The sequence below is a fragment of the Chaetodon trifascialis genome, chromosome 5 (assembly GCF_039877785.1).
Source record: "Chaetodon trifascialis isolate fChaTrf1 chromosome 5, fChaTrf1.hap1, whole genome shotgun sequence".
Lineage (NCBI taxonomy): Eukaryota > Metazoa > Chordata > Actinopteri > Chaetodontiformes > Chaetodontidae > Chaetodon > Chaetodon trifascialis.
In genome coordinates, this window is record NC_092060.1 from 14,116,453 (window position 1) to 14,142,841 (window position 26,389).

At 42.6% G+C, this 26,389-nt stretch overlaps 3 protein-coding genes across 6 annotated transcripts in view; all 3 read right to left on the reverse strand.

Annotated features, from left to right (window-relative positions):
* Positions 1–263: 263 nt before the first annotated feature.
* LOC139331473 (solute carrier family 25 member 53-like) lies at positions 264–3,047 on the reverse strand. The gene is made up of 2 exons (XM_070962944.1): positions 2,795–3,047; positions 264–2,638 (listed from the first exon to the last, which is right to left on the reverse strand). The coding sequence occupies exon 2, from the start codon at positions 2,629–2,631 to the stop codon at positions 1,750–1,752; it is 882 nt and encodes a 293-aa protein (XP_070819045.1). The 5' UTR covers positions 2,632–2,638; positions 2,795–3,047; the 3' UTR covers positions 264–1,749.
* A 567-nt stretch (positions 3,048–3,614) lies between these two features.
* Positions 3,615–7,673, reverse strand: prps1b (phosphoribosyl pyrophosphate synthetase 1B). 2 transcript variants are annotated; one of them, XM_070962283.1, is made up of 7 exons: positions 7,347–7,673; positions 6,720–6,903; positions 5,939–6,037; positions 5,580–5,704; positions 5,205–5,378; positions 4,920–5,079; positions 3,615–4,766 (listed from the first exon to the last, which is right to left on the reverse strand). In XM_070962283.1, the coding sequence occupies exons 1-7, from the start codon at positions 7,466–7,468 to the stop codon at positions 4,674–4,676; spliced, it is 957 nt and encodes a 318-aa protein (XP_070818384.1). In that variant the 5' UTR covers positions 7,469–7,673; the 3' UTR covers positions 3,615–4,673. The 2 variants fall into 2 exon arrangements, with proteins under 2 accessions (XP_070818384.1, XP_070818383.1); XM_070962282.1 differs by having other exon boundaries at positions 6,714–6,903; positions 7,347–7,655.
* A 1,354-nt stretch (positions 7,674–9,027) lies between these two features.
* frmpd3 (FERM and PDZ domain containing 3) overlaps positions 9,028–26,389 on the reverse strand; it is a 44,281-nt gene continuing 26,919 nt past the window's right edge. Inside the window, exons 5-16 of one of the 3 annotated variants that reach the window (XM_070962286.1) lie at positions 26,177–26,222; positions 25,348–25,452; positions 22,277–22,384; positions 20,148–20,279; positions 19,339–19,458; positions 18,868–19,004; positions 18,214–18,340; positions 17,692–17,781; positions 17,288–17,467; positions 16,883–17,018; positions 15,296–16,180; positions 9,028–14,481 (exon numbers count right to left, since the gene is read on the reverse strand). In XM_070962286.1, coding sequence (XP_070818387.1) covers positions 11,675–14,481; positions 15,296–16,180; positions 16,883–17,018; positions 17,288–17,467; positions 17,692–17,781; positions 18,214–18,340; positions 18,868–19,004; positions 19,339–19,458; positions 20,148–20,279; positions 22,277–22,384; positions 25,348–25,452; positions 26,177–26,222 — 4,873 coding nt within the window. In that variant the 3' untranslated portion in view covers positions 9,028–11,674. Of the gene's footprint in view, positions 14,482–15,295; positions 16,181–16,882; positions 17,052–17,287; positions 17,468–17,691; positions 17,782–18,213; positions 18,341–18,867; positions 19,005–19,338; positions 19,459–20,147; positions 20,280–22,276; positions 22,385–25,347; positions 25,453–26,176; positions 26,223–26,389 lie in introns of all 3 variants that reach the window. The other 2 variants (XM_070962284.1, XM_070962287.1) reach the window with 2 other exon arrangements.

Sequence of the window (26,389 nt, forward strand, 5' to 3'; positions counted from 1 at the left end):
ATGCTTGATGCATGACTTCCCTGAATTATGACAGGCAACATTTTGAAACGTCTTTTGAAACATTGCTGTCCGTTCATGTTGTGATCATCTGAATCATTTTCCCCTCCCCGTACCTGCGAGGATGAACATAGCCTGCAGCCACTGTGCAGCTCATCAGCGCACCGACATCCCATTATAGTTGGTGTGGGTGAGTCCCTTTTATACTTTTTGACAACAGCGCCACCTGGTGGAGTGGTGAGTAAAACACAGCAATCGCCGAAATGCATGAAAGACAAGATTCATTTATTAATGCACCTTGAGGAAAAGTGTCTTTTGCAATATAGTTTTATAATACCATTAATGTTATTATGTGTATATTTGTATATGTTGAGGTTACAGACAGGCAGCTGACATTTCTCTTTCACAGTCAAACAGATACTTTTATTTAATTGACTACATTGTGATTAACTTGTTTATTCCACCCATTGGCGCACTGTGATTGCAGGAGGTTGGAGCCTGTCACACACATGGTGAGAGGCCAGCTACACCATGGATGGGTTTACAGTGTATTACAGTGCTACATAACAAATTAGTTTCTGATTACCGTAACCTGCATGTCTTTAGACACCCGTGCAGACATGGAGAGAACATGCAATCTCCATGCAGATTCTCACCCAGGACTTTCATTTGTTCCAGTCCAGATATTCATATGTAATATCTCCATTATACAGAAAATGAATTCATATATTGGTCTATTATTGATTGCACTTGAAGCCATGAACAGACAGATGGTCAAAATCGAGGTAGCAGAGGCTGAGATATCCTGACCTTTGGTGCCCTCATATGGGTCAAGCCCTGAAAAGCATGGCTGAAACCAGTTTTGCTAGACCCTACCTGCCTAGTAAATAACCATCTCCATGCCCTAATTTGTAACGCAGGCTGTATGTTGTAAGCTCTAGTGTCCAGTCTGAGAATCATCCGTTTAGAAAGTTGTTGATCATGTTACACAACTTCCCTTGTTCAAGTCCAGCACGATGTTTTTTCTCATTTGCTCCCCATTATTTCCTGTGATTTCCTCCTTCTACTGTTAATGAAGGCAAAAATTAATCAATTACCTGAAAAAAGCAAAGACCCTCCGAACATTATAAAACTATTTTCACAGGCTGAGTAAATGGAGTAAAACTGAAGTTCCCTTTAAGACAGTCATAATACAAGGCACCTATGACACACGAGCACCATATTTATGTTTCTAGTGCACAAACTTTGGTGCATAATATGAACCAGGTGATGGATCATGATCTTGTGGCTGCACTAATGATTCCCATTAAAAGACTTTTGACACTTACAATGTTTTGACATGTCACAGCAGGAAAGGCACAGGTGTAAATAATAAAATGAACACTGGCTTAAGTCCATTTAGTTGCATCAGTTTCAGTGTCCCAATATTGTGCATGCTGGTTCACTGTCACACTGTCATGGTTAATCAGGGCGATGCAATAGAATCGCGCCATCATTACTGCTCTTGTAACACCTGTGCTTTTCCTACAATGACAGTTTGTCTGCTGCGAAAAAGGTTTAATGGTGAGGGCGTCTGCATGAAGCTGGAGGTGGGATTTGATGAAAGTGTACTGAAAGAGCAACATGGGTGTCTGGTCCCCAGGAAAACACTGAGTATTAGCAGTGGAAAGGAAAACAATAAAATAAAAAAATAAAAAAAACATTTTAAATCTATAGAAAATAAGAAAACCAGCTATTTCTAACCATGTGTCCTCAGCCTGAAGATTTCTGCTGCCTGTCATAGATGGCAGTAGTGATGCCCCATGTAATGCATGATCTCAAAATAACCAGAGAACCTCCTCGGTACAGCAGAGCCACGCTCCGCTGACGCGACTTCCACAGCATCCTCCAGCAAGTCATGACCCCTTTCACCTCCCCTCCCACCTGTGCCTGCATGTTTGCCACTAGCACAGACAGAGGGTACAGGGATAGGCTGATTGCCATGGAGGTCAGCGTGCCTGAGATGAAGGAGGAGACCAGTGGAGAAAGCCCCTGTCCTGCCACGACAGCACACATGGGCCCCTTCAGGCCAAAGTAGAGGGAGCTGCCAAGAGCGTTGCGGGCAGCGATGGGCAGGAAGGCTCTGTAGTAGCCTAAGGCCCACCTCTGTGCCTTCAGCCTGATGAGAACACTCTTCAGGGTGGGCAGGCGGCTGTCGTTTTGGCCGTTTTGCAACACGTTCTGGATGCGCTCAAAGGGGGTCAGAACCACAGCTTCCACCATGCCTGCACCAAACCCAGCCAGAGCGGGCAGGGCAGCGGTGGAGATGACACTTTGGGATGACAGGGTAAGCTGGTGGAGGAGGGTGTCCTGGAGCCCAAAGAGCAGCGTCCCATTCAGTGTCCTCATCAATAATGGTGGGGCCACACCCCTGTACAGCTTCACAGGTCCCTCTTTGTAGAGCTGTCCCACTGCCTGGTGAACCGCAGTGTTGTGGATTTGTTGACGGAAAACAGTTTTGTAGACAGGGAAGACGATGAGAGTGGGGAGGGTGGACAGCAAGCTGGAGGTCCCGCCATGGACATAACTGTGGAAACGAACCATTGGGTTCTCAAGGGCCTCTTTATCCTGTTTATGGTCAGGGCTTCCTGCCATCCTTGAGCTGAGTAAAAACAGAATAATAAATTATTTCAGTGTCAGGACTGTCATACTGATAGTGAAACAGGAATCATACAGACATCAGAGGAGAGAAACCCACAAGAAATTACACTCTGTGATCAGGAATATTAAAGACAAATCAGAGGTGAAATGTACTTACTCAGCCAGCTGTCACCGAGCAGGAAAAACCGATAATGTATAGCGCAGAATATACATTAATTTCCGCGCATTGTTTGAAACTGAAGGCAGCACAAGGTTCTGTTTGCTTTCCAACACTGCACGTGGAGAGAGCTAATCTCTGGTTATTCGTCCAGTTACGAAGGCGACACGTTTTCTACAAGACAAATAAACTGTCACACGCCGGCAGAAGATGTACAACAGCACCTACATAACAGACGCACTGACATTAATCTACCGGTGCTCGTGATTGGCTCACCTCTTCTATTGGTCAAGACGCTCACGTCATGTGGCCGACGATTGGTTATTTCGCCTATCAATCAAAGTCTTGTCTCCGGAAGAAGGGCGTGTTCAGTGCGTGAATGTGTTGTGAGATTAAACAGGCCTTATACATCCGCGGCTCAATGTGAAAATGTACTTGTTATTTTAGAAATACGCCGCTGTTACTGAGCTCTCAACACAGCTAGGGATAACATTCAGGTAAAAAAAAAAAGATTTTATTTATTTAATGGCCACAAGTGTCTAAAAATACTGGATAAAGCCTTCAAAATACAAGGGTAAAAATATTAGCAACATAGGAAATGGATGGACGGGCCTTATCAGGGACTGCAGATGGTAATTAACTTCTAGCTGTATCTGGAGCAATAAATGGATCATGTGTTATCTCTGTCAAATACACACTAAAACAATAAAAACAAGCATTCCCTATGAACTGCTTCTGCTTGTATGTAACTTTAAGGCTTCCACAGCCTGCAGATATAGTGCATTCATGACAGAAACAACAAAAACAAGCGTCAGGTCTCAAGATTTTGCACATTTTTAATTTTATTAAGAATGCATCATCATAACTGGTGCATTCACCCTACTGAAAAAGTAGAACACAAAGGTTTGGATTATGAACATTTATGACAGATCCTTCCTCCAGACATACCAAAAGACAAAAAAAAAAATCAAACGAAAAACAAAAAAAGCAGGTGAACATTTCTGACGGAAGCTCCAGCCTGCAGAGACCCCAAACTCAAAACCCGACAGCTTCTCTATAGAAAGACCTTCAATGCAGAAACTCAAAGGTAACACCTGGAAACTGGGCAAACCCCACTCAATGAGGGCGCCTCAAGAGTTGAAAGAAACATCCCAAAACATCTTCTACAGCCTGATTAGACAGGAGTAACTTCTTCATCCAGCAGGAAAATAAACACCGGTAAACGGGTGGGGTGGGGGGGGAGCAAGGGAGGAGAAGGCTGGAGAAAAAAAAAGTCATTTCATTTCAGACTGTTGAGGCACTCTTGGTTGAGTGGAGCTTCAGTAGCACTGTAAACTAGTTCAATAAACATTCACTTCATTTACTATCTTTTGAACAGCAGAGAATACAAGAGCAACATGAAAAACTGCACTCGTTCATTGTAACAAAAGCACTGTAACAGCTTTATATGGCAGACGCTTCTCCTGACCACTGCAACCTGCCAGGGTTAGTTATATAAGCTCTTTGATGACAGCATGAAACGACTACTGGAGAGGCGAAGTAGTCAGGAGAAGCTCTGTATCTATATGATATGAAACAGGGGACAAACTTCACAGTGGATAAACACTTATTTACCCAAGAACAATAAATATGCTGGCCTATTGATAGCTTGCGATTGCTTTGGTGCCCCTGACATGAAAGGGACACTGCTCAAGAGGGAAGGGACTCAAGTGTCAGGAGTGGAGGGGGGAAAATCAGCATTAGTAACAGACATGACAGTTCATTCTTTTTTTCCCCATGGTTAGTTCGTAGGACATTGTTACTAATGGTAGTGTTTGGGTTGGGGAATTCCCTCTTTTATTTGGTGTAACAGCACACAGGAGATGGCAGACACTATTTGTTACAAGGGGACGTGGCTGAACAGGTACGACACAGACTCTCCGTTGTGAGTTCTACGGATAGCCTCTGCGAGGATCATGGAGATGTCGATAACCTGGAGGGAGAGAAGATGGGATGTTATGAATGTGGTTGGACTGGATGATTCGTTTACTGACAGAAAATGAATGACTTATTTACTTTGGGATCTGGGAACTGGAATGATCAGTTGCAACCTGACACAAAACCAAGGTAACGGCTGTATTCTGACCTGTATTTTGGGACAATGCTTCATCTTCTCCTCCTGAGGGATTGTATTGGTAACCACCACAGCTTCAAAGCAGGCATTGTTGATGCGTGAGATAGCTGGGCCAGAGAAGATGCCATGGGTTAGGATGGCATACACCTTGGTGGCACCAGCAGAAATTAGTCTAAAGGGAGAGAAACAGGGTCATGCGTTACATATCTCAGGAGCAGGAACCACAGTAGCCCACTTGCCTGTGGCTGTAAAGTTCCAAATCTATTTCCCACAAAAAGGTAAATAAAGGGGGCTTACTTGTCAGCAGCATGGCATATTGTACCACATGTGTCGGCCATGTCGTCAACTAGAATGGCAACGCGATCTGTCACATCTCCAACGAGAACCATGCGGTCCACCTCATTTGCTTTTTTCCTCTCCTTGTGGATAAGAGCGAAGTCCACATTCAATCTGTCTGCTATTGAGGTGACCCTGCAAAGCAGAACGCCCACGAGTTAGAGCCACTGTGCACGCCAAAGTGTAGAAAACTGCAAATGCACAGCTCAAATTAGAGCCTTGTCAGAGATAAGCAAAGCCAACAAAAGTTTAATCCAAAGTAAATTCCAGAGGAGATAGTGTGAGGGTAAGCTATGCTCAAGGGCAGAACACCTATGGCAAGCCGCTGTGGCATACCTCTTTGCTCCCCCTGCGTCAGGTGAGACGATGGTGCAGTTTTTCCATTCAGGAATGTTCTCTTTGATCCATTTCAGCACAGCTGGCTCTGCATACAAGTTATCAACAGGAATATCAAAGAATCCCTGGAACAAGATAACAGAGGTATATGGGCTGGGGTCACAGGAGCAGAACATGTACTACCTGCTGGACACCTATGTAAAATGTAAGGCTATGGCAGTCAGGTTACTGATGTCACTCTCCAAAAATCAGGCACACAGGTTCAGAGTGTCAAACAAAAAGATTACACTAAGGACAGATTAATGGCAGGACAGTGAACAAGATGCACTTCTGTTTATGTCTGCTTTTGTGTTGCTCACCTGTATCTGTGAGGCATGCAAGTCCATGGTAATGATATGGTCAGCACCTGACACTGACAACATGTTGGCCACCAACTTGGCAGAGATAGGGGCGCGGCTCTGCAATGAAAACAGATCTCTTCAGTCACATGGAATCAGTGAACTGGCAAGCGTGGCTTGCTTCTAAAAATAACACTCGACAGAGAGCTTGGACATTTTGTAAAATTATACCAGACAAATATAACAATCTGTTAGACTAAAGATCTCAATAATGGCAATATAAAAATATTCTCCGGTTGACAATTGATACTTTCATTATTTACTTTGTACTAAGATGGATGATATGCAAAAAACACCAGTACGTAAATATTAGCACATAGACACAGTTTTTCCACTCAGCTGGAAGAGTCAGATAATATGTTTGGCCCAACTGCAACATGGTTCAAAACATGAAAAAAATCCAGCACTTACTGCTACATAACCAACTTATCACGACACACCCTGGACATCTACTCCTGCATCACAATAATCAAATGTGCAAAACACACCATTCATGCAATATGCTCAAAATGTTGGAATGAGAGTAAGCAGCAGGCAAACAGCTGCACAAGAAGGACTGAGGTGGAAACTGCATTTGACTCAGCAAAGCATACCAAATGAGGGAGAGGAAAACAAACAGAAAAAGAAAGCAAATATGCTCTGTGGAGTGGTTGTTGATGGACATGGCTGCAAGCTTCTTGTCATGATGTTGGATGACAAATGGCATGACAGAAGTAATTAGACAGATATCCCTCACCCCCACCTTGTCCTTCTTGTCTTGCCGAGCGTACGGGAAGCAGGGGATGACAGCCGTGACCCTGGACGCAGAGGCGATCTTGCAGGCGTTGATCATGATCAGCAGCTCCATCAAATTGTCATTGATCTCGCCACAGCCACTCTGCACGATGTAGACATCTTCCCCACGTACGCTCTCCCCTATCTCCACGCTGTCAAAAGAGAGAGGCGACAAGACAAACAGCATTTAGTGCCACTGAGTTAACACTGCATGGCAAGGCGGGGGACAAATGACACAGGGTAAACAATTGCTTGTGTCTACGTGCGATGTGATTTCCACAACCCAAAGTGGTGGGTGAAAGAGCAGCACGCTGAGTCAGAAAATGATGTAGGATAAGACATTATAATTTCATTTTATTGAGGCAGCTAACGTGGCTTTGTTGCGCGGGTATTACCATCAGGGTTGGCTAGATAGTTAGCATGAGTTCTCAGCCATACGTGGACTACAAGTTCCTAACAACACTGCGCGGCAATCTCGCCGTGACACCACGTTTCTGGTCAAATTCATGTCGCCAGGCTACAACGTTTGCACACAAAGCAGCCGCACGTCTTGTTATAAGCGTCTTTAAAGCAGCCACAGCAGCAAAGCACTCACCATGTTTCTTGGTTGCTAAATTTCTTCGTAACAACCTTCCCCAGCTCGAGACCCAGGCGGTCTGCTATCTTCTGAGACAGGTCCGGATGTGAGCTACCGCTGAATATTTTGATATTCGGCATTTTGTTGCGATCCAGGGTGTCGTTCAGTCGGAGCGGGCAGCGGCAGCGAGCAGCTGTCGAGTCAGAGGAAGCGAAGAGGCCAAGACAAGTGGAAATTGATCAACAGTTGATGAGCTACTCTTACCGAGCTAAAGTGTGCTCCCTACCTATCCACCATTATGTCCCACACATCACGCGTGCGGTTCTTCCTCCCGGGGCCGCGCGCACGCTTTCACTGACGCTCTGCCGTGATTACGTTATTCCGGCCGTAGGTGCCAAGAGACAACAGAGGCACGTGAGCGAGCGAGGTGCAGATATGTAAACTGTCCACACCTGTGGCCTCACACAGCCCAAATGAGCGCAAAGGAAGTTGATATGTAGTTGTATAGATAAATCGAGGTTTTACTGCCTCCTGTTTTGGAGTTTTACGTTGCACTGCCTCAATAAACAAGCTATTTAATAAATTGTTTCATAACAACCATGGACACTTAATGTGTGTTTTCCAAACCGCAATACTGATTGTGGGTTCCCTGGAAATGTGGGTTCCTGGACTATTTACCACATTTCTTGGCTCGTGAAGGGCACTGCAGTGCATTTGCAGGCCAACACACTGTCCATGTTAGCTTTAGGAAGGTTTTTGGTGTTGGATATGGTTTATGCAGAACTGTATTTAGCCTGTCCACACTCTAGATTCAGAGGTAACAAAGCTGCACGTTCCCCTTGTGTTGTCAAGAAAGCTACATCTAATTTTCTCTTTTTGTAGAGACCTCTGGCATGTGCCTAGCACACCCTTCAGGACCCCAGAGACAGCATGGCAACATGGACCGTAATGACAAATGTGCTTCACCAAAATGCAATCTGTAAAAGAGGTAAGTTTAAGCCTTTTTCACAGCAGACATTTTGCCTTGTCATTATATGAAAAACACAGTCAATAACAACGACTCTGTCCTATTCCTATTAGTAAACTGTGATCATGAGACTGTGAACCAAGCATACAAGGACCCTGAAGCTAAATGGAATTCAGCCATTATTCATTTTATTATTTACACATGTGCTTTTTCTGCTGTGACGTGTCAAAGTGTCAACTGTGAAAAAATAACTAAGATAGCGGCATATTCCTGTACGTTTAGGTTTGAATGGTGTATAAAATTATGCGTGTCACAGATCTCTAACAACCACAGACAGTTGTGTTTTTACTGTGTCTTTCTTGTAAGTTTTGCAAATGAACATAACCTTATTGCATTGTTTTTGGCTAAGAGGCTCCGCTGGCCGGTGGTTGGCTCAGCTTTGGTCTGCTCTTGAAATGCTTACTGTAATACAAATAACACAGAAAAACCCACCATAAGGAAACTTATCTTAAATGTCAACAGCACAAAGCCATTTGGTGTTGTGTCAAGTCAGTGAGGTTTGCACTGTTGAGTCAACAGCAGAGAGACAAATAAATGAAGCCACCGCAGCAGTAAGAACCTGCCGGCAGCAGCAGGAGAGACATTTCCTGATAAGTTATCATGACGTCACTCTAATGGACATCCTGTCTAGTTTACTGCATGCAATGTCATTTCCAAATTCTCTGAAAGAGTTTATACAATATACTTTATTGCTCTTAAAACATGAGATAACTTTGTACACAGACAGAAGACCACAGTGACGACAAGATCATTGACAGTAAATAAAGACAGGAATGAATAGGTGCACATAAAGAAACAATGGATTAAGCCATGGTGGGCTCATCGTGTGAATGAAACACAGACAAATCCACACAGTTTAGCAAAGCAACTGAACAATGACAACCACACAAAATGTTTATCATAATGTTAAAATGTTCAAGTGCTGATGAGAGAACATTGTCTGATATTTTTGTTTAGAAAAATAAACATGTCCCATGCTTTATACTCGTAATATACTCATTAAAATATATGTTTTGCTATTAGTCTCTATGTTACATTACTACTAGAAATAATTACCTTACAGACATGTTTTATCTTTTCCTTTTAACAAAATAGTGAAGAGTTTGGATAAATCTTAATGTTACAAGTAATGTTTTAAAAGTGTTTCTTATTCTCTCAAATTTTTTATCATACTATTTACATTTACAGTTTAGAATAATACATTTCCATACTGAATATCATTTGCAAACCATTAGCATACTGCCACCGTGGCCTTTCATTTTTGCCTGGTTTTCCACTTTAGAACTTGAAAATTATCTGTACAAACAGTATTATCACCTTCAATGGTCAAAGTATCTGCCCCTGAAAGTAGAATAGGTAAGGGAAAACATGCAGTACAGTGAAAGAGAAAACACTGCACATGGTTATGGAAAATGCCACAGTAACAGCAAAGGACAAACTGTTAAAAGGGAGCGTTTGTGAACACTAAAGTGTTCTGAAACCAAAGAAATAAGTGCAACAAATCTGATATCCTGTTTTCCTTTTTCATATTGAAGGTCAATATGACAAAGACATATAAAACATGTAAATGAGATTAGCCAAAAGAGGTATGTGGCTCAAATGTACAGCAGTATTAAAACATAATGTGGCGATAAAGTATTTATTGCTTTTTTAATTGATTTATTATGTTTATCAAGTATAGAACATTTGCAAGTTTGTTTTACACTACGGCATGTCCACTGTATTGCATTAAGTATTCTAACAGTTGAGTACCTTGAATCAGGGTGGAAACAGTATTTCAGTGTCAGATTCAGTGGAATATCACGTTGTATCCCAAAGAACTGATCAACCAAGAAACTGCATGTCGCATTTCTTGTCTTTAGTGTTGTGGTGACCCAGTTGTCACTATTAATCTGGTTTCAAAGCACTTTCTTTTAACAGTATGTCCAGTATACATGTTAGGCCAGCACAACTATAAAGCCTCTGTGATTAATTTCCAAGAATAACAAGAGGATGAGACACAAAGAAGATTTCAGACAGGAAACAGATGTGTTAGTTTTATTAAAATACATAGAAAACTACTTTGTGTGTTTCTTATATATTTGCTAGATTGCACAATGTATAACAGCACATAGAAAGCAAATTTGTTTATACTGTATCTGAAAACCTGAATAAAAACAAAGGATCCTTTTGAAACGGGTAAGCTTTAGCTTTGAGGGGATGGATTATGTAAAACTGGTGGTGTGGACTCAAGTGAGTTTTTCAGCAGCAGAGTGAATAAAAAACACTTAATCAAACATTAAAAGATACATTTCAACTTCAGAGCTAATTTCAGAGGTTGTGCAAAATTCTAGTGATAAGCGTACTCACTTGCAAGTAGGTGGCTATATTTAAAACTATGATTCACGACTAGTGAGATGCAAGTGAGCCATGGATCAGTGATGGTGTAAAATACACTCTGTGCGTTATTAAGTACAGTGTGGGTTTTCCTTCTCTACAGCTGAGTGAGATAACGACACTCATTACTGTATAGTGGATAAGATGATGACTTGAGTCTCTGCTACATTGTCTGCCCTGAGCAGGTGCTGTTCATACCTGCGCTGTTATAGTGTGAGAATGGGCCTCTGCCAGTCAGTAACTGTCAGTAAATGTCATCCCTGTCTTTCAGCGGTTTTCGTTTTCCAGCACTGTCACTTTCAATTTCACTCTTGTATCAGTACGCCAGACATTGTCAACATAGCCAACAGAGATCTCCATTTTGCATCACAACAGTTAGAAGATTCAACAAACACACACATCACCATCTAACCAACCAATGCTTCGGACGACGTGATTAACAGAAGTCGCTACTTGACGAGATCTCTGAAATATTTTTGTCCAGCTCATACATTTATTTCTGATGATTTAATATAATCTTTATAGTTCTCTTAACTCAATACACTTCAAATATATTCTTCACTTTTTTTCTTCACAAAACTTTATATTATTTGCTAAGTAGACACAACTCAAATATACATTACATATAAAATATTATATTATAATGACTTATGTATATTGTGAATAGTGATATGAGGTGATTAGCCCTGTATCACCCAGTCTGTTGTAGGGTTCTTATTCCATTGTGCATTAGTTTGGTGTATCTTTATATTTCAAAACAAGATCCACGAGGCTACCTCAGGGCCTGTAAACATGGGATGGAACAGCTGCATTGCAATTTTTACTGAAGATAATTCATTGCATGACTTGTAAAAAAATGTAAACAATAAACAAATAATGAATTTGGATAGAGTAGCCACCCACATTTTGGACTGTTTTGATTACATTCCTGCCATCTTTGTTCTTACTGGGCAGGCAGAGTTTTGATGGGTCGAGTGAGTGAGCTCATGTTATTGGTGTTGGTGGAAACTTGAGGACTCACTGTCTTTGTTGGCAAGCTGCTTGAGTGCCCCATTGATTCTTCTGCCGCACGCAGAAGCAAAGTGTAGTTGATAGCTACTTCCTCAACTTTTCTCAACAGCTGCAGCCTTTGGGACTCTGAACGAACCCCTCTGACCAGTTTGATGAAGGTCTGAGTCAGTTCACACAACACTTGAAAGCTGGCCGTCACAACAGCAAGCATACGTGTTGGGCTTTTTTCAACGCTTGCCACTCGCCGACAAGAAGCTCTGAATTCTTTGAAGCGCACCGCCAACTCCTGTTTGTACTCTGCAATCTGTGGAGGCTGGAGACGAGCCTCACCCTCAGCTTGTGGGCTGTTAGCACACTGACGCAGGATAGCTAGCAACTCATTAGCATCCAACTGGGCATTTAGGAAACCGTCAGGTAAGCTGAAACTTTTCCCCTGTAGAGCCTGTACACGTGCCAGGCTCCCCTCCAGTGTACTACAGGCTCTCAGGTCAATCTCCTGTGTCTGTGGCTCCTCTTCTTCCTCCTCCTCTTCCTCCCCACTGCAGTCCTCTGCATTAAGAACCTGGAGTGTTTTGCTTACTACAGGAAAGGTACGCGAGTCCAGCTCCATGCCTGGAAGGACCTGAAGAGGTATGGAATATGAGAGCTCATCCTTCTCACTACTTTCATCTGCTGCCTCACACTTCCTATAGCAGAAACAGAATGAGCAGCATTTATCCTTGTCGTCACTGTCTTCACTGGGCAGGGTCAGGAGCACCTCGCCAGTCCCGTCTTTACTTTCACGCAGTAGCTCTTCTCCCTGAATGAAAAACACACCCTTTTTCCCCTTTCCCTCTGCCTGGTGAGACTGAGTGTGGATGGGCTCAATTGGGGTGGGGAGCCTCAGTCCTGTGGCCCTCACTCTCTCCATCTCCTTCTCTAGACTTTTGGCTTTGGGCTTTACCTCAGCATACACAGGTGTGCTAGTGCTGTTATCCAGCTCTCCAATGCTGTAACGCCTCTGTAGCTTCTTATATTGTGGAGCTCCCATGCAGTCTGTTTGAGAAGTACAGGTGGGCAAGCAGGAGCCATGCTCTCCCCTTGGCTCTCTCGACTCAAGACTGGTAGATCGTATTCGTGTGGTTTTGATCTCTAAGGTCTGAGGTCTCCTTGTAGCACCTTGGGTGTGAGGTGCTTTGGAGACTGCTGGAGGCGTCTTCGAGACACTTCTGTCTCTGCCTCTGTGTTGTGTCTCTGTTGTGGAGCCAACTGGTGTGTCAGGTAGTCTCATTCCCCTACACATTCGCTTGCAGTCACAGCTGCGACGCTGCTCCCTGGAGATACCTGGTGCCTTTAGGACGGGGCTGGTGCGGAGCTGGCAGGCACAAGGGGTGCCTGAGGGCACAGGTGAGGATCCCTGGGGCAAAAATTCTCCCTGGGACGACTTGGGTTTCAGCAGCTCCTCTAAGAACTCAAGCTCATACTGGCGGACTTTCTGCAACTGAGCCCTTCGCTCATCTGTCTCTCTTCGCATTCTTGCTGGAAACGTAGCTGAAAGAAGATTTCTAAAGCTCAAGAAAGGGGCGCTTCGCTGGGACTTCCCCTTACCACCGCCTTGCTTTGTTGAATCTCTGGCTGGAAGGGTGGAGACCTTATCTACAGAGTGGCTAGGTGTTGGATCATCTAAAATAGGTAAGGATTTTATGGAGCATTTCTGTGGCTCAAGGTGGGATTTTCCCTGGGCACTCTCAGCCTTGCTTTCAGCTTCTTTTCTCTCAGCTTTTACAGGCAAACGAGGGGAGTACTTGGTTTGTATTTGAGGGCTTGGTTTTGCCAAATTAGGATCTGCTCCTACTCTGACTGCATTGTCTTTGCTGTTGGCCAGTTGGAGGCCCTTGGCCCGAAGACGCTCATCATCTGTCGGAGAAGAGGATTGAAACACCACTACTTTCTGAACTTGTGGGTCTTTTAGTCTTAGTTGAGGCCCAGGCTCCTGTTGCACTGGACATGTACAGAAAAGGTCGTCAACTGGCAGAAGTTCTGTAGAGCTTGAAGGCTTCATGGTCTCACTAGAGGCAGTCTTGGCATCTTGGCACATATTAGTGGGAGAAATCTTGGCAGAGGCAGTTCTTTCCACAGGCAGGAGGATAGGTAAGGCTTTGTTGCTAGGATCTGTATTAAGAGGTGCTATTGTCTTCCCCTTTATACCATCAGTGAGATTTTGGCTCAATGTCTCCCCAGAAGAATTTGATAACTTCTGATCTTTACTGACTTGAGCTGTCAATGCAGCATCAGACACTTTAAGTTCTTCAGGTGACTTAGAAGGGGGATCAGGGGTGTTTGCTTTGGTGGACTCAGAGTTTGCTTTCATTTCCGCTTTTTGTTCAGTCTGAGTAGTGTCTTGATTTCCCCCCTGCTCTGTCACAACACTGAGCACTGCAGAGTCTTGACTGGGACTTACTTTAAAGGGAACAGTCTTGCTGAGGATTACTTGCTTGGGTGGACAGCCGGCACGAATCTGACCCACAGAGAAGGCCCCAGTCCCTATAGTCTTTGCAGTGCAGCCAGGGATAGCCAGGGGAAAGTCTCGGCGGCAGAGGATACGTTCCTTGTTGATATGGTGAGCCAGCAGGTAGGCCTGGTTCTGGTTTTGCTTCATAGCTGACACCATCTCAGAGACATCTGTTAATTCAGAGGAGTTGGTCTCATGGCCCGAGTCCAATGATGACTCAGGTGTAATGGCAGCTAAGACAATCAGCCCTGAGGAGTAGAACACATCACACTGTTATGATAATTAGGAAACAAAAAATATGAATAATAAAACATATACAAAATTTCATATTTGTGTTTTACTGTAGCTATGAAAGCAGGCATTTGCAGTTAAGTGGTTTCATATTAATCTCAAAAGAGCAAATGTAATTTTGGAATAATTATCATTTGTTCCCAAATTCAGTCCTTCATAGTCAGATTTAGAACCCCTTTCCAGCCTACAAATTATGTAGCAGTGGGTTTATCTTACCCATCCTAAAAATCTGCAGCATTTGCATGCAAATGCATATGTGTGCTTGAGAAATGTGCAAAAATTAAATTTCCAACCCTGTGTTCATGAAATCTGAAATATTGTTGGCCGATTTATTTTTCATTTACAAAAAGGTGTCTATTTAATAACAAGCTTGTTTTGGCACACAACATTGTGTAATAATCAGCTGTTGTTGCTTATTCATTTACGCATGTAAAACCATGGTCCATAATATTTTCAGCTTGACTTTAATATTATTTTAGTTAGGGTTATCAGTCAATTTGTTCAGCATCCTGTAGGCATCTTGTAGTTCTGAACCCTCTATCTTAAGTTTGTATCTTAGTTTTGATTGGACATGCATTGCTATGATAAAATTAAGAGTTTGCAATTCTTGCAATTTCACAAGGAGAGTTTAGTTAGAATTTTAGTAATTTTAAAAGACCATATACTGCATATATACTGTGTAATATTGATTGATACAAAAGTAGCATTTAATTGAATCAGCACTATTGTTAATTCTTTGTGTGAGATGTGGGCGTGACTGAGGCTGTTGACCTGCAGTCTGTGTTGGCTGTTGAGCGTGATGGGGATAGTCTTCAGAGGCTGCCAAAGCCTCTAGTGCCTGTAAGGTTGACACCAGAGCATCATCAAGCTCCTGGGCATGATCTCGGACTGTTCTTGTTGTAACATTATCAATCAGTGTGACAGGCACGTCTTCCTTGGCTTGGGCCAGCTTCCCAGAGGCAACCCCTGGGCTGGCACCGGTTCGTGCCTTCCTCCCTCTCTTTGTGTCATCCTCATCTGAACTGTTGTCCCTGAAGCCAGGTGGCGGGGCAGCAATAGCAGGTGGTGGTGGTTGCAGCTTCTCTCCTCCACCCTCTGCCTCGTCTTCTTCTTCATTCCCTGGGGGTGGTAGGGCCATTAGGTCAACAGCGCCTCCATCTCGGGAGGCACAAGCACTGGAGCAGTGTTTTCCAGAGCTCCCACTACTGTTTGCTGCTGTTGTAAGACCCTCTGCTCTGTGCCTTGCTTTGCAGGAGTCACAGAAGTATCGTGAGGTTTTCTGGGATTGACCCATTGTTTGGGCTCTGATTCTGAATCCTGCATTCTCCACTGCTGGGCTCTCTAAAACCCCAGCTATTTCCTCTGTACTTTGCTGGGTGGGGTCTGACTTGGTGCGGGGGCGCCCAGGTAGCTCCTGGGAAATAAAGTTCTCATTGATGTCGAGCTCAGCTTCAGTACGTGCTTGGAGCTCTTGAAATTGTTGTTGTTCTCGAAGGTGAACATGACAGAGGCCTAGATGCTGAGGCTCTGCTGGAACTAGGGCCCTTGCAGACCCTGACTCCCTGTGTGAGCTTTCCCTCTCGTCCCCTCGCCGCCCTCCACTTGGCAAGCCGGTTGCCCCAGAACGTGGGTGGGCATGGTGGGAGCTTCTGTAATCTGAGGATAAGAATTGTCAGAGCATTGGAGAGTTTGAGGTGTTAAGATCTAGTGGGGATAGAGATGATCCTGATGGAAAGCAGAGGTGACAGCTGGTGGTCACATGGGGATTATTTATTATTTCAGAGATGGATGCTGAAAGTTGAAGTTTGTTTGAGGTTGGAGGGTTAGATTCTGGTGGAATGTGATGGTATGATGATCCTTATTTTATGTGGCCTACAGGTTGAGTCAGCAGATGGCAGAGGATCTGTTCATGTTTGAACAGTAAATGTTTATGGTTACAGCAAATAGTCAAATTCGCTGTAAAACTCCACCATGTTATTTTAAGAAACATGGAGTATTTCTTCAATGAGTCGAGATTGAGATGAGAGGAGAGACAGCAGAGGGCACCATGGGATGGTAGTTCCAGGATAACCTGGTTACTACAGATAATGATTTCAGCCAATGAAGAAGCGGCTTAATGTCCATGTAGACTGAACATACAATGAATATTGCAAAATATTGCCTGACATGCAGTGTGTTTATTATGATGCTGAAAGAAAGATTCTTTCACTTACACAACACTAGATATGTGATATGAATCTTTCAATTTAAGCTTTTAAGTAAAGAGAGCTGCTTTGTGTAATTTTTTTACACTTGATGTATATTGCAGAGCATTTGTTCAAAATTAACCCCTACAAGTCAAGAAGACTTCTAACATACCTGCTTTGGTCAGCTGAGACTGACCAGCGGTCCGGAAATAGATGGTCCGTTTAGGGTCTACAAACAGCTTGTAGTAGCCAGAGATGAGGCATGCAAAGTTACTGGCATCAGGCCATTCCATGAGGAGGACCAGGGGCTGCAGAGGGTGGTAGGGAGGGGAATTAGGAGACTATTTAGGGCACAGGCAATAAGCATTGCCTGCTCGTTTTGTAATGACCTGATGAAATAAAATTTATGAAACTGTTGAATGGTTTTGTACTCAATAATTTAATTAAACACAAACTTAAAATGGGAACTGCCTCTCTAAAGAGATGGCATGCAGAATACTTTCTCTACTGCTAATTTGCGCCATGTTATTATCTAATCTAATTGTAATGTCCACCTTTCGAGATTGTGTTGTAATACCTTGGCCTCATGGATTGTCATCTCCACACGAGCCACTCCTTGGCTCTCTCTGTAGAGCTGGATCTTTGCAACCCTACTGAACTCAGCCAGAACTGTTGTAAGGTTGTTTTTCAGGTCAATCACATGACTAATGCCATGCCGAGGACCCACCAGTAGTGTTGTAGCTGATTGTTTCTCATCCTGTAGAAGAACACAGGAGGGTTTATGATATTGGAATGTCACATTATTCCTTTCCATTACCGCTGTTTCGACAATTTCTTTAAAATGTTAAATCAGTGCATCGAAAAAGCAAGCTCCCAGTGTGACCATATGCACAGAAAAGACACATAAGGAAAATGAATGGGGCAATGAACTAAAGGAGATACACATTTATGTCTGCACGCAAAGATTGAAAAATGTATTACCAGTCCAACAGTGTGGAACAGTATTCCACCAAAAGGTGGGAGGTCGTTCAGCACACGCATGTACTGCAGCTTTCCTTGCAGAGGAGGGACCTGTCAACAGAATGATAAACAAGATACGCTCATCTCCGAAAGAGGAGTTCTCCTCTAGCACTTCATCCTCATGGGGGCACTGTTGAACCACAGATGTTGAGCCTAAAGTCTTATGCAACAGTTACATCTATAGCAATGAAGGGCTTGTCCTAAGATAAAGGACTAGTTATCAAGCAGACACAACCATAGAATACAGTTAATTAAAATCCCCTCTAAAGAAGATGATAAATCTAATGAGATTTAAATGTAAATAGTAATAAGAGTATGGCACTTTGGCAAGAGGTCTGCTTGTATTTGCAGTGCTTATGAATGTGTTTAATAGCAGTACAACCAAAGGCAGTAAAATCAACCACAAAGAATATTCTAGATATTTCATTAATGGCAATGGTTACAAGTGAAAATTAGCATCAAAATGTTTGACATGGGGAAAACCTTGTTGCCCGATGGTGGCGGATGCTGGTAGGTCTTCAGCAACTGAGACAGGCTTTTACACACATTCTTCTCCTTAACTGTTGGGAGCAGAGTGAGGGGAAGGAAAGGCTCTAGTCCCCACTCTTTTCTGTGATCAAGAACAAAGGGAAAGATGGCAGAAGAAAACACATAAGAGAAAAACAACAGTGGAGTGGTTAATCAGAGTCTAGGGAAAGGAGTTTTTTCATCCCACGGGAAGACAAGGTGAGCCTAGCTTGCATCCCTGACTCCTGTCTTGACATGGCCACCCAAAGTCTATTACAAGCGCAGTAGGGCTGTTCTGCTTCTGTGGTTGTGATGGCAGAAGCTAATTACTTGCTAGGTTGAGGTTTTGAAGAATAAATGAGCAAATTGAGGGAGAGATGTAATTTCACAAAGCAATGGATTTCTTTGTCTCATAACAACCTAGGGAAAATGATCCTTGAGTAATTTGAGTTTTTAATACAGTTGGGATTAATTATTAATCATTTAGACATTACTGAATGAACAAACTTCCCTGTGGGACTCACTGGTATGCTACACAGAATTGTCAATGAGGTAAAAGATGCAATACATCAATTTTGTCTGTAATTTTTCACAAGTTCATTTGAAAGCTAATTTAGTTTCTAGACTCACTCGACATGCTTGAGAGAGATCTTCTGATTGGGCCGTGCCGAGGACACAGTGATGTAGATATGGAGAGCAGCCAATCGTAACGTGACGTCAGATTTCCAGTCCATGCCGAACCGCTCCTTGATGACGTCATTGCGACTCTGTTAGGACACGATGAAATGTTTTGTGCACAGCTAGACAGCTTCCAGATTAGATATCTGCAGTTAACGTAAAAGCATTTTTGGAGAGCTTGCAATAAGGTCATTGTGTCTGAAGCCTGACTCTGGCATATGCTTCTTTCCAAACTCAAAAATCAGTCACAGATGGTAAACTTAATCTATTCAAAACAGTAAATGAAACTAGCTGCCTATAGGAACTAATCTAATTGTTGGCTCCTCCTCTAAGCACCCCTGGCTCTTTGAGGAGACAGCTCTCCAACGGTGTCATGAGATTGAATGACATCCTTTTAAATCCAGCTTGAATCCAGCACTTCACCTGTATATAGAGGTACTCAAATGCGGCAGGGTCCCTTCTCAGCAGGTCTGCAGGGTCCTTGGGGAAGAAGCAGATGCGGAACAGACACTTCATCCCTTGGAAATATGTTCTATGCACCACCTGAGGGAACACGACAGTATCAGCTATAACCAACTACATCTTTGGCATTATTCACACATTTCTTCCGTCTTTCCTTTGGTGAACGGAGTAGTCTGTTAGTGCATTCTGGATGCAGCACCATGTGTGTTCACAGTGCTATGATATGTGTGTATGTATTTAGTTTTGTCCAAGTGACCACAAGCCAACAACCTACAGTCCGAAGTATGAATACAATACAATAAGACCGTGCCGAAACTAATGAAACCCTGTGATTTGCATCCAAAAATCAAAGTTTTAGTGGCGAGAATCATCTGAGTTCTTGTGGAAATTATTTTAATTTGAACTTCAGGGAGTGGTTTTGATTGGATGCCCATAGTATCAGAGCTCTCGGCTTGCCTTCCAGTTTAACTGACAATATGACTGCCAGTTTATCTGACCAGTAACACCACACAGAATCCCCACTCCTGGAACATTTGTCAAACCAAACGCAAGCCAAACCAAAGGCAACAAACACTGAAACTGTGAGTCTAAATTGAAGTCACTTCTTTTCCATTCTCATTTCAGCACTCTGTCTTATGCTATGTTGACATTAGCTTGGGGTTGCTGGTATTGCTTGAAAACTGCTAGTCCTTCAAACATACCATATCAACTGAAACATTTTTTTTTTTTACACACATCTTGTACTCATTTAGCCATTTTGGGTGTCTTACATGAGTTAGAGGCTGGTTGTCCTGCAGCAGATGCAACTTCTGATTCTGGTCCAGACCACCTGCCTCCAGCACCAATGCAAAATGCTCAATGTAGCGCAGTGAGAGGCGGTCCTGCAGGGACGAGATCACATCCTGGAAGAAGAGCAATGGAAACAGATGAGAGATTGAAATATATTTCCACAGTAAGAACATTCTGTTGCAACAAAAATATATATCTGATCTACAGAGGCAATTTTCAACCTGAATTCACACTGTGTTTGTATAGGGTAGTTTCCCAAATTGATATCCTTGAGGTCTGTTAAGGCTCTTTACTTTGATATCATATTTGTCATTTGTGCAATGAGAGCTTCCATAGATATTCTTTATTCTGCACAGTGAGCGCATCCTATTTAAGAAAATAAAATGTCAGGGTATGCAGGGCAAGCTTCTGCTCTTGTGCAGATCAGTATCTATGAATGATGTAGAGCTTTCCTTATCCTGTTTCTAAAAGGTACAGAGAACACTGTCTGAGGGGAAATTCACAGATTTTACTGTGGGCTCTGCCTGAGGATAAGGTTTCAGCATTTCTTTGCCCTTAATATATTATAGGCATGGACATTAAAAGGTATTCTCTTGTTGTGATATGTTACTGCTGTTTTCCCAAATCTGAATTGGAGGCTCATTAAGAGCTGTTAAGTATATACACTAATGATCTGCCATCCATAAATAATTTCATTGACATTTGTCGATGTAACCTAAGCAGCAGCTGCGTCTGAAAAACAGGGATAAGCTGTTTTAACAGTATTGACCTGTGCGATTTGCATTAAATGACGCCTGGGAAAGCCAAACAGTCAACTGAAGTACCCACAGAATAATATAGATTGTAGCCTAAAATACTGCAAGAAAGCTTCTTTAGTTGACACACAGTCTAATGGGCATACAACCGGGCATCCTATAGTGTCATTGATTTAATCTGTGGTATTGTTTTATTGATTCAGGCCTTTTTATTATGCTGAAATTCCATTTAATTAGGCTGACAGTGGCGAGCTTCCTCCATTTCTCCTTTAAAGTGCTGCTGTGTCCCTCCTTTTCTCCCTCAGTCTCTCTCCATGAGATTTGTGAAATCTAATAGAGTCCATTTAATGAGTCTGCTCGGAGATGTCAGACTCATCTTAGAGGCTGACATAGAGACAGAAATGACCTCTGTCTGACTGAATTCATTTGTTGCTTTATGGCCTTAATCACATTACTGAGATTTTAAACTCTAAAAACTGAAATGTTGAAGAAAGAACATTAAGGCTGTTTTTTTCTATTTATTTTCTCAAAGAAATTACTCATAAGATACAAACTTGAAAGTAAGGCTTGAGCGAATTATGGTTTGAGTTCATGTGTCGTGTGGTAAATGATGATTTTGTGTGGGAAGATGTAGGTTGTATTGATAATTGCTCCACGTGTAGCTCCAAAACAATCATTATACTATACTACGTTAAAAATCCATAGTAATTCAAGCCAATAGACAATAGTCTGACCCCTTTCTCATGTGTTTATGATATTGGTCTTAATGTTAAACCTATAGTAATTGATTTTTTTGGCCAGTTGGGGCCAGCGCATCAGGCTGTAAACACCATTGTAACATATTATCGCTTTATTAAGTTGTGTGTTAGTGAACATGTGCTTGGTTACACACAGCAGACAAGGAGCAACATTATCATTCATTTGAAGTCATGTTTCTGGTCACCTGACAAAAATTCACTCTCCTGTTAGCTCTGTTTTGGTCCTTAGCAGCTCCTGGGAACCATGTTTGGCTGTTTAGCCGCTAAATGCTCCACTGTATTCATAAGATAGTCGCTAATTTTCTCTGTCTGCCAGCTGATACTGTACACTTAGTCTTTAGATATTTTTTCCTGAAAAGAAAGGTTGAAAAAGCTGGAAAAGACACTTGTGAGAGCCACCAAAATGCTCTATAGAAGTAGGGGAACTGCAGAGCTGGGTGATAACTATCTGTGGGTTCATTACTATGAGCGACCATTACACATAGTCATTTGATCCAGTGTTAATATGAAAATTGATTATAGCTGCTTTACGTAAAAACCACAATTATGCTGAAATTCAGTTATTTTCCCGCGTGCATAGCTGTAGTGAATACATACCCTTACAGTGGTACGGCTGTCGAATGTAAAGGACTTAATCTGCCCATTCTCCAAGAACACCTTCAGCACATTTGGTATGAGAAGCAACGAGTCGTCCTTGAGCATTGTCTGAAAGAAAGAGAGAAAACAGCGTTGGTTTAGTGAGAAAAAGATGGTACGTGAGAGAATGTGCCAAAGAGGTAATCAGGAATTATTTTTACAGTACAAACACAGTCAGCTGTAATGGTAGGCCCGTGCTTTGTTACTGACACCTGCAGCGCTCAGGACACATCAGTGTAAAAGAGCAGAGCTGCACGAGAGACACTGAGCTGTTAGCCATTAGCCTTCGGGCAGAAAAAGACTTAACAAACTTGGCAGGAGATCTGGCTCTGTCCTGGACTGCCCTCTGGACACCATCGAGGAGGTGGGAGAGAGGAGGATGTTAGCCAAGCTGACATCAATCATTGACAACCCATCCCACCCCCTGCATGAGACAGTAGGGTGCTTAACTAGCTCCTTCAGTAGCAGATTGCTGCACCCAGTCTTCATGCATCCATTCTTACAGCTGTCACATTGTTTAACGCCAGCATCATGTAATGTAGCACTGTGTTGATGTCCTGTAAGAATATTGGCATTAGTATTTTTATGGCATTTAGTATTTTTATAATCTGTACATAATGTACATAGTTAATTTTCTATTCTACAGTCCTGTATGCCTTTTCTATCTCCTGTATACTGACACTGTTTTTTCTTTTTGTCTCTGCATTGTATCAGGATCAAAGAGGAGCTTATTCAATTCAGTATGTATGCCATGCAAAGAAAATTGGATGGTGGGATTGAAAATATTCACCACTGAGTTTTGTGAGTGGAGGCATAAGAGGAGAGGCCTGGTTCAAGGTTACTGCTTTTACTCAGAGCACTTGTTAGGAGAAAAGTTATGATATGCAGTAGTTCAGTTGATTCTTGCTTGGATGTGATGTGACAGGCACCCCCCCCCCCCCCCCCCCCCCCCACACACACACACACACACCTTTTTTTTTGTATAGTACTCTGGGCTTTTCAAGAAAATGACTCAGTTCTCATTATGTAGTTTCAAAGAACCAGAGTTGTGATCAGAGGGAAGGAAGATGTCTAATGTAATAAGATGAACTGAGGGCTTTTATTTTGACATGTGGCAAAGATGCAGAGGGAAACAGCCTTGTGGTCCAAATGAAATCTTCCATAATTTTTGGACCCAAACAAAATCAATTCTTATCAGTTTCCTGTTTCTTCCTTTTTTTTTTTTTATCAGATGATGGGATTTGTATAAGAACAGTAAGAACAGTAAACAGACATTACTCATGACAGTAAAGAGATGTGGATTTATTGCAACTATATATCTCAGAAAATGCATTTAGTTGAAACGGAGAGCTGTGTCCATAGCAGATGCCCAGCAGTCTGTTTTTGGGAGAACTTAAGTATTCAGTAGGCTCAACAAGCTGTTCTTCTGTGCAGATTGGAAGCGACTAAAGTCAGAGTTATGAGTGAACAGATCTTTCTCCATACTGCAGCATTAAAGCAAGGGTGAAGCAGTGAAGAGATGCCACAAACATTTTGTAAGCCACCACCTTTGTCCTGAGATGGTGCAGATTTGTCACATGCTCAAATCACAGCTCCACACCATGCCCCCACTCCTTCTCTCAGTAAACACCGGGTGAGGTGGCCAACAATGATAAGCCTTCTGATGATCAATAGCATCTTGTGGCTCCTGAAGGCAGAGATTTAGAAATGTCTTGCCTTTGGTTGGGGGATGGTGGCTGAAACATGTGATCATTACCAATCATAGCATCCCCCTCCTATCTCTGCATCGACAGCGCCTTGTGTTCTGTACTTGAGCTCTAATCAATTGAAGTCACAATTCTAAGAGAGAGAAGAGGAGGAGGATTAGTGGAACATTAATGAAACTGTTGGCCTTTGCTGGTTTGTGGGAATATCTCCCACTACAACTAAAGTCTTAATTTAGGTCTAATAAGGTGAATCTATGGGTTCACATGTTGTTGATGATTGGTACTACCAGGCCAGAATGGAGAGTAAAATCAGCTGTAACACAAAGCGAGCAGTCTGCCTAACACTCTAGGTGGGTTTCACCCAGAGTTATCAGAGACCTGGTGGTCCATGTGATGAGCAATCCTGTTCTTTGCCTTCTTCTATTAAGTTCAGGTGAATAGAAAATAGAATGATGTAATAGCCTTTCCTCCAACTTCTGATTCTTTATTGATTGTCTGTTGCTCGTCATGTTCGTGCTCCCACTTTATTCACAGTATAACCTCTTTTTCCCCTCATAGATCCTTGATTGACTGCCAGGCATTAGGGCGCATAAGAGTTTTTGTGGTGGGGAGGTATATTTAATTTCACCATTAAAACGCTACAAAATGCTCTCTCTCCATTTTCTGAAACATAACACTTTGTTGAAAATAATGAAACTGCTCAAGAAACTGTTATTATAGCCACCAAATGAGTGAATATATATATTAAATCTTTGACTTTTTAAAAAAATATATAATTCCATCTCACAAATCTACAATTTGAGATAAAAAAGAAACATAAAAGTTAGACAACCCTCCCTTTAGCAAAAAATACAAAAATCTCCTTTTTCTGACCTTGGTAATTAATTTGCATGCAGCCTCTTACCTCACACATATGCCACACAGCAGGTCTTAATTGCACAATGTGTAATAGCGTAACCCAAGCCACTTAAGTGTTACTTGTAGCTTGCAGATGTTGATGGATCAGGTAAGAAACTTGGGAGCGGGATAGCACAGCCATATGCAACCAGGATATTGCAGCTGATTTCAAACTAAATGTTTGAGTGCCTGCGAACAGAGGTTCAGGTTGCCCCAGAGAGTGTTTGAATCAGTCAGGAAAGCAATTTAGTCAACGTCAAACCACTGGACCAAAGGCTCACATAACACAGCTCAGACTGAAATACAAGGACGCAGAGAGGAAGCTTGGAGGTTTGTGTGATTGCTGATCAAATAAAAGAAAGGCGCATTGGGAGAAGGAGGGACAGGGTAACAGCATGTCTTTGCATGCACATGACTAGTTGAACTTACTGAGTCTGGGTCGCTGATGGACACTTGCTCTGAAAAGCGCACTTTAGGCGGGTTGGTTCGCAGGCGGGCCTTTTTGGCTGCACTTATGAAGGCAGATTTAGGTGACTGAGGATGAGGAGAGAGAGAGAGAGAGAGAGAGAGAGAGGAACTCTTGAATCAGCTTCAAAGAAGAGACGTAAATGAGAGAAAAGCCTCTGTGACTGCCAGTGCTTAAGAAACGTGTGTTGGAGAGCTCGCTAATGCTGCTGCAATGCGACAACTGCAAACCTGCTTCCAACATGAAAGTTGCCCGCTAAAAGTTTAGTTTTAAAATGTTTTCCTTGTTTGTTTGAGCTCACTAAATAATGTCAGCTGCTTAGAGACAAGACATACCCAATCCCTGCGGAACTGCTGCATAACTCATAAGATAATATATACTGTAGCTCTGAGATTATGACGTGGAAAAAAAAATCTGATTTAAATTTATTTTCATCATCTAAAAATATCCAGTATCAGTTAGATGGCTTAATAAACAGCATATTTCTGTTTCCTCTATAGGGGTGAATGCACACACAAAGTCTAGTCAATAAGGTCTCATTTAGGTGTTTATGTGCCTTCATGGAGCTGTTCTGAAAGAGGTTACCAGAAAAAGAAATTACTCTAATGTGTAGTCATGGCCATGAATACTAATGTACGTCTGCACTGCATTAGTCTGCATGGTTGGAACAGGATACTGTATGTGTGTTTCTGCATGACTCAGAGTGACAGGAGAAGTGTTAAGACTGCTGAAGAGTGAGAAAAATCCTGAGGGAGAGGAACATGAAAGAGAGTGAGTGTCCCATTATACTACCTGATGGGGCTGCAGCACAGTGAGAACTATAGTGTCTTTGCAGCGTCTATGGAAAGACAACAGAGAGTGGAGTGGATTAGATAACGCCACGTACAGCATGGTATTTGGAGAGCTTCTCCGGGTTTATATCTGCCATTTCCTCGCTGTCCTCCAGCTGCAAAAGGACTGACTCATCCACAGGTTTGTGTTGATATAACGCATCACCAGCAATAA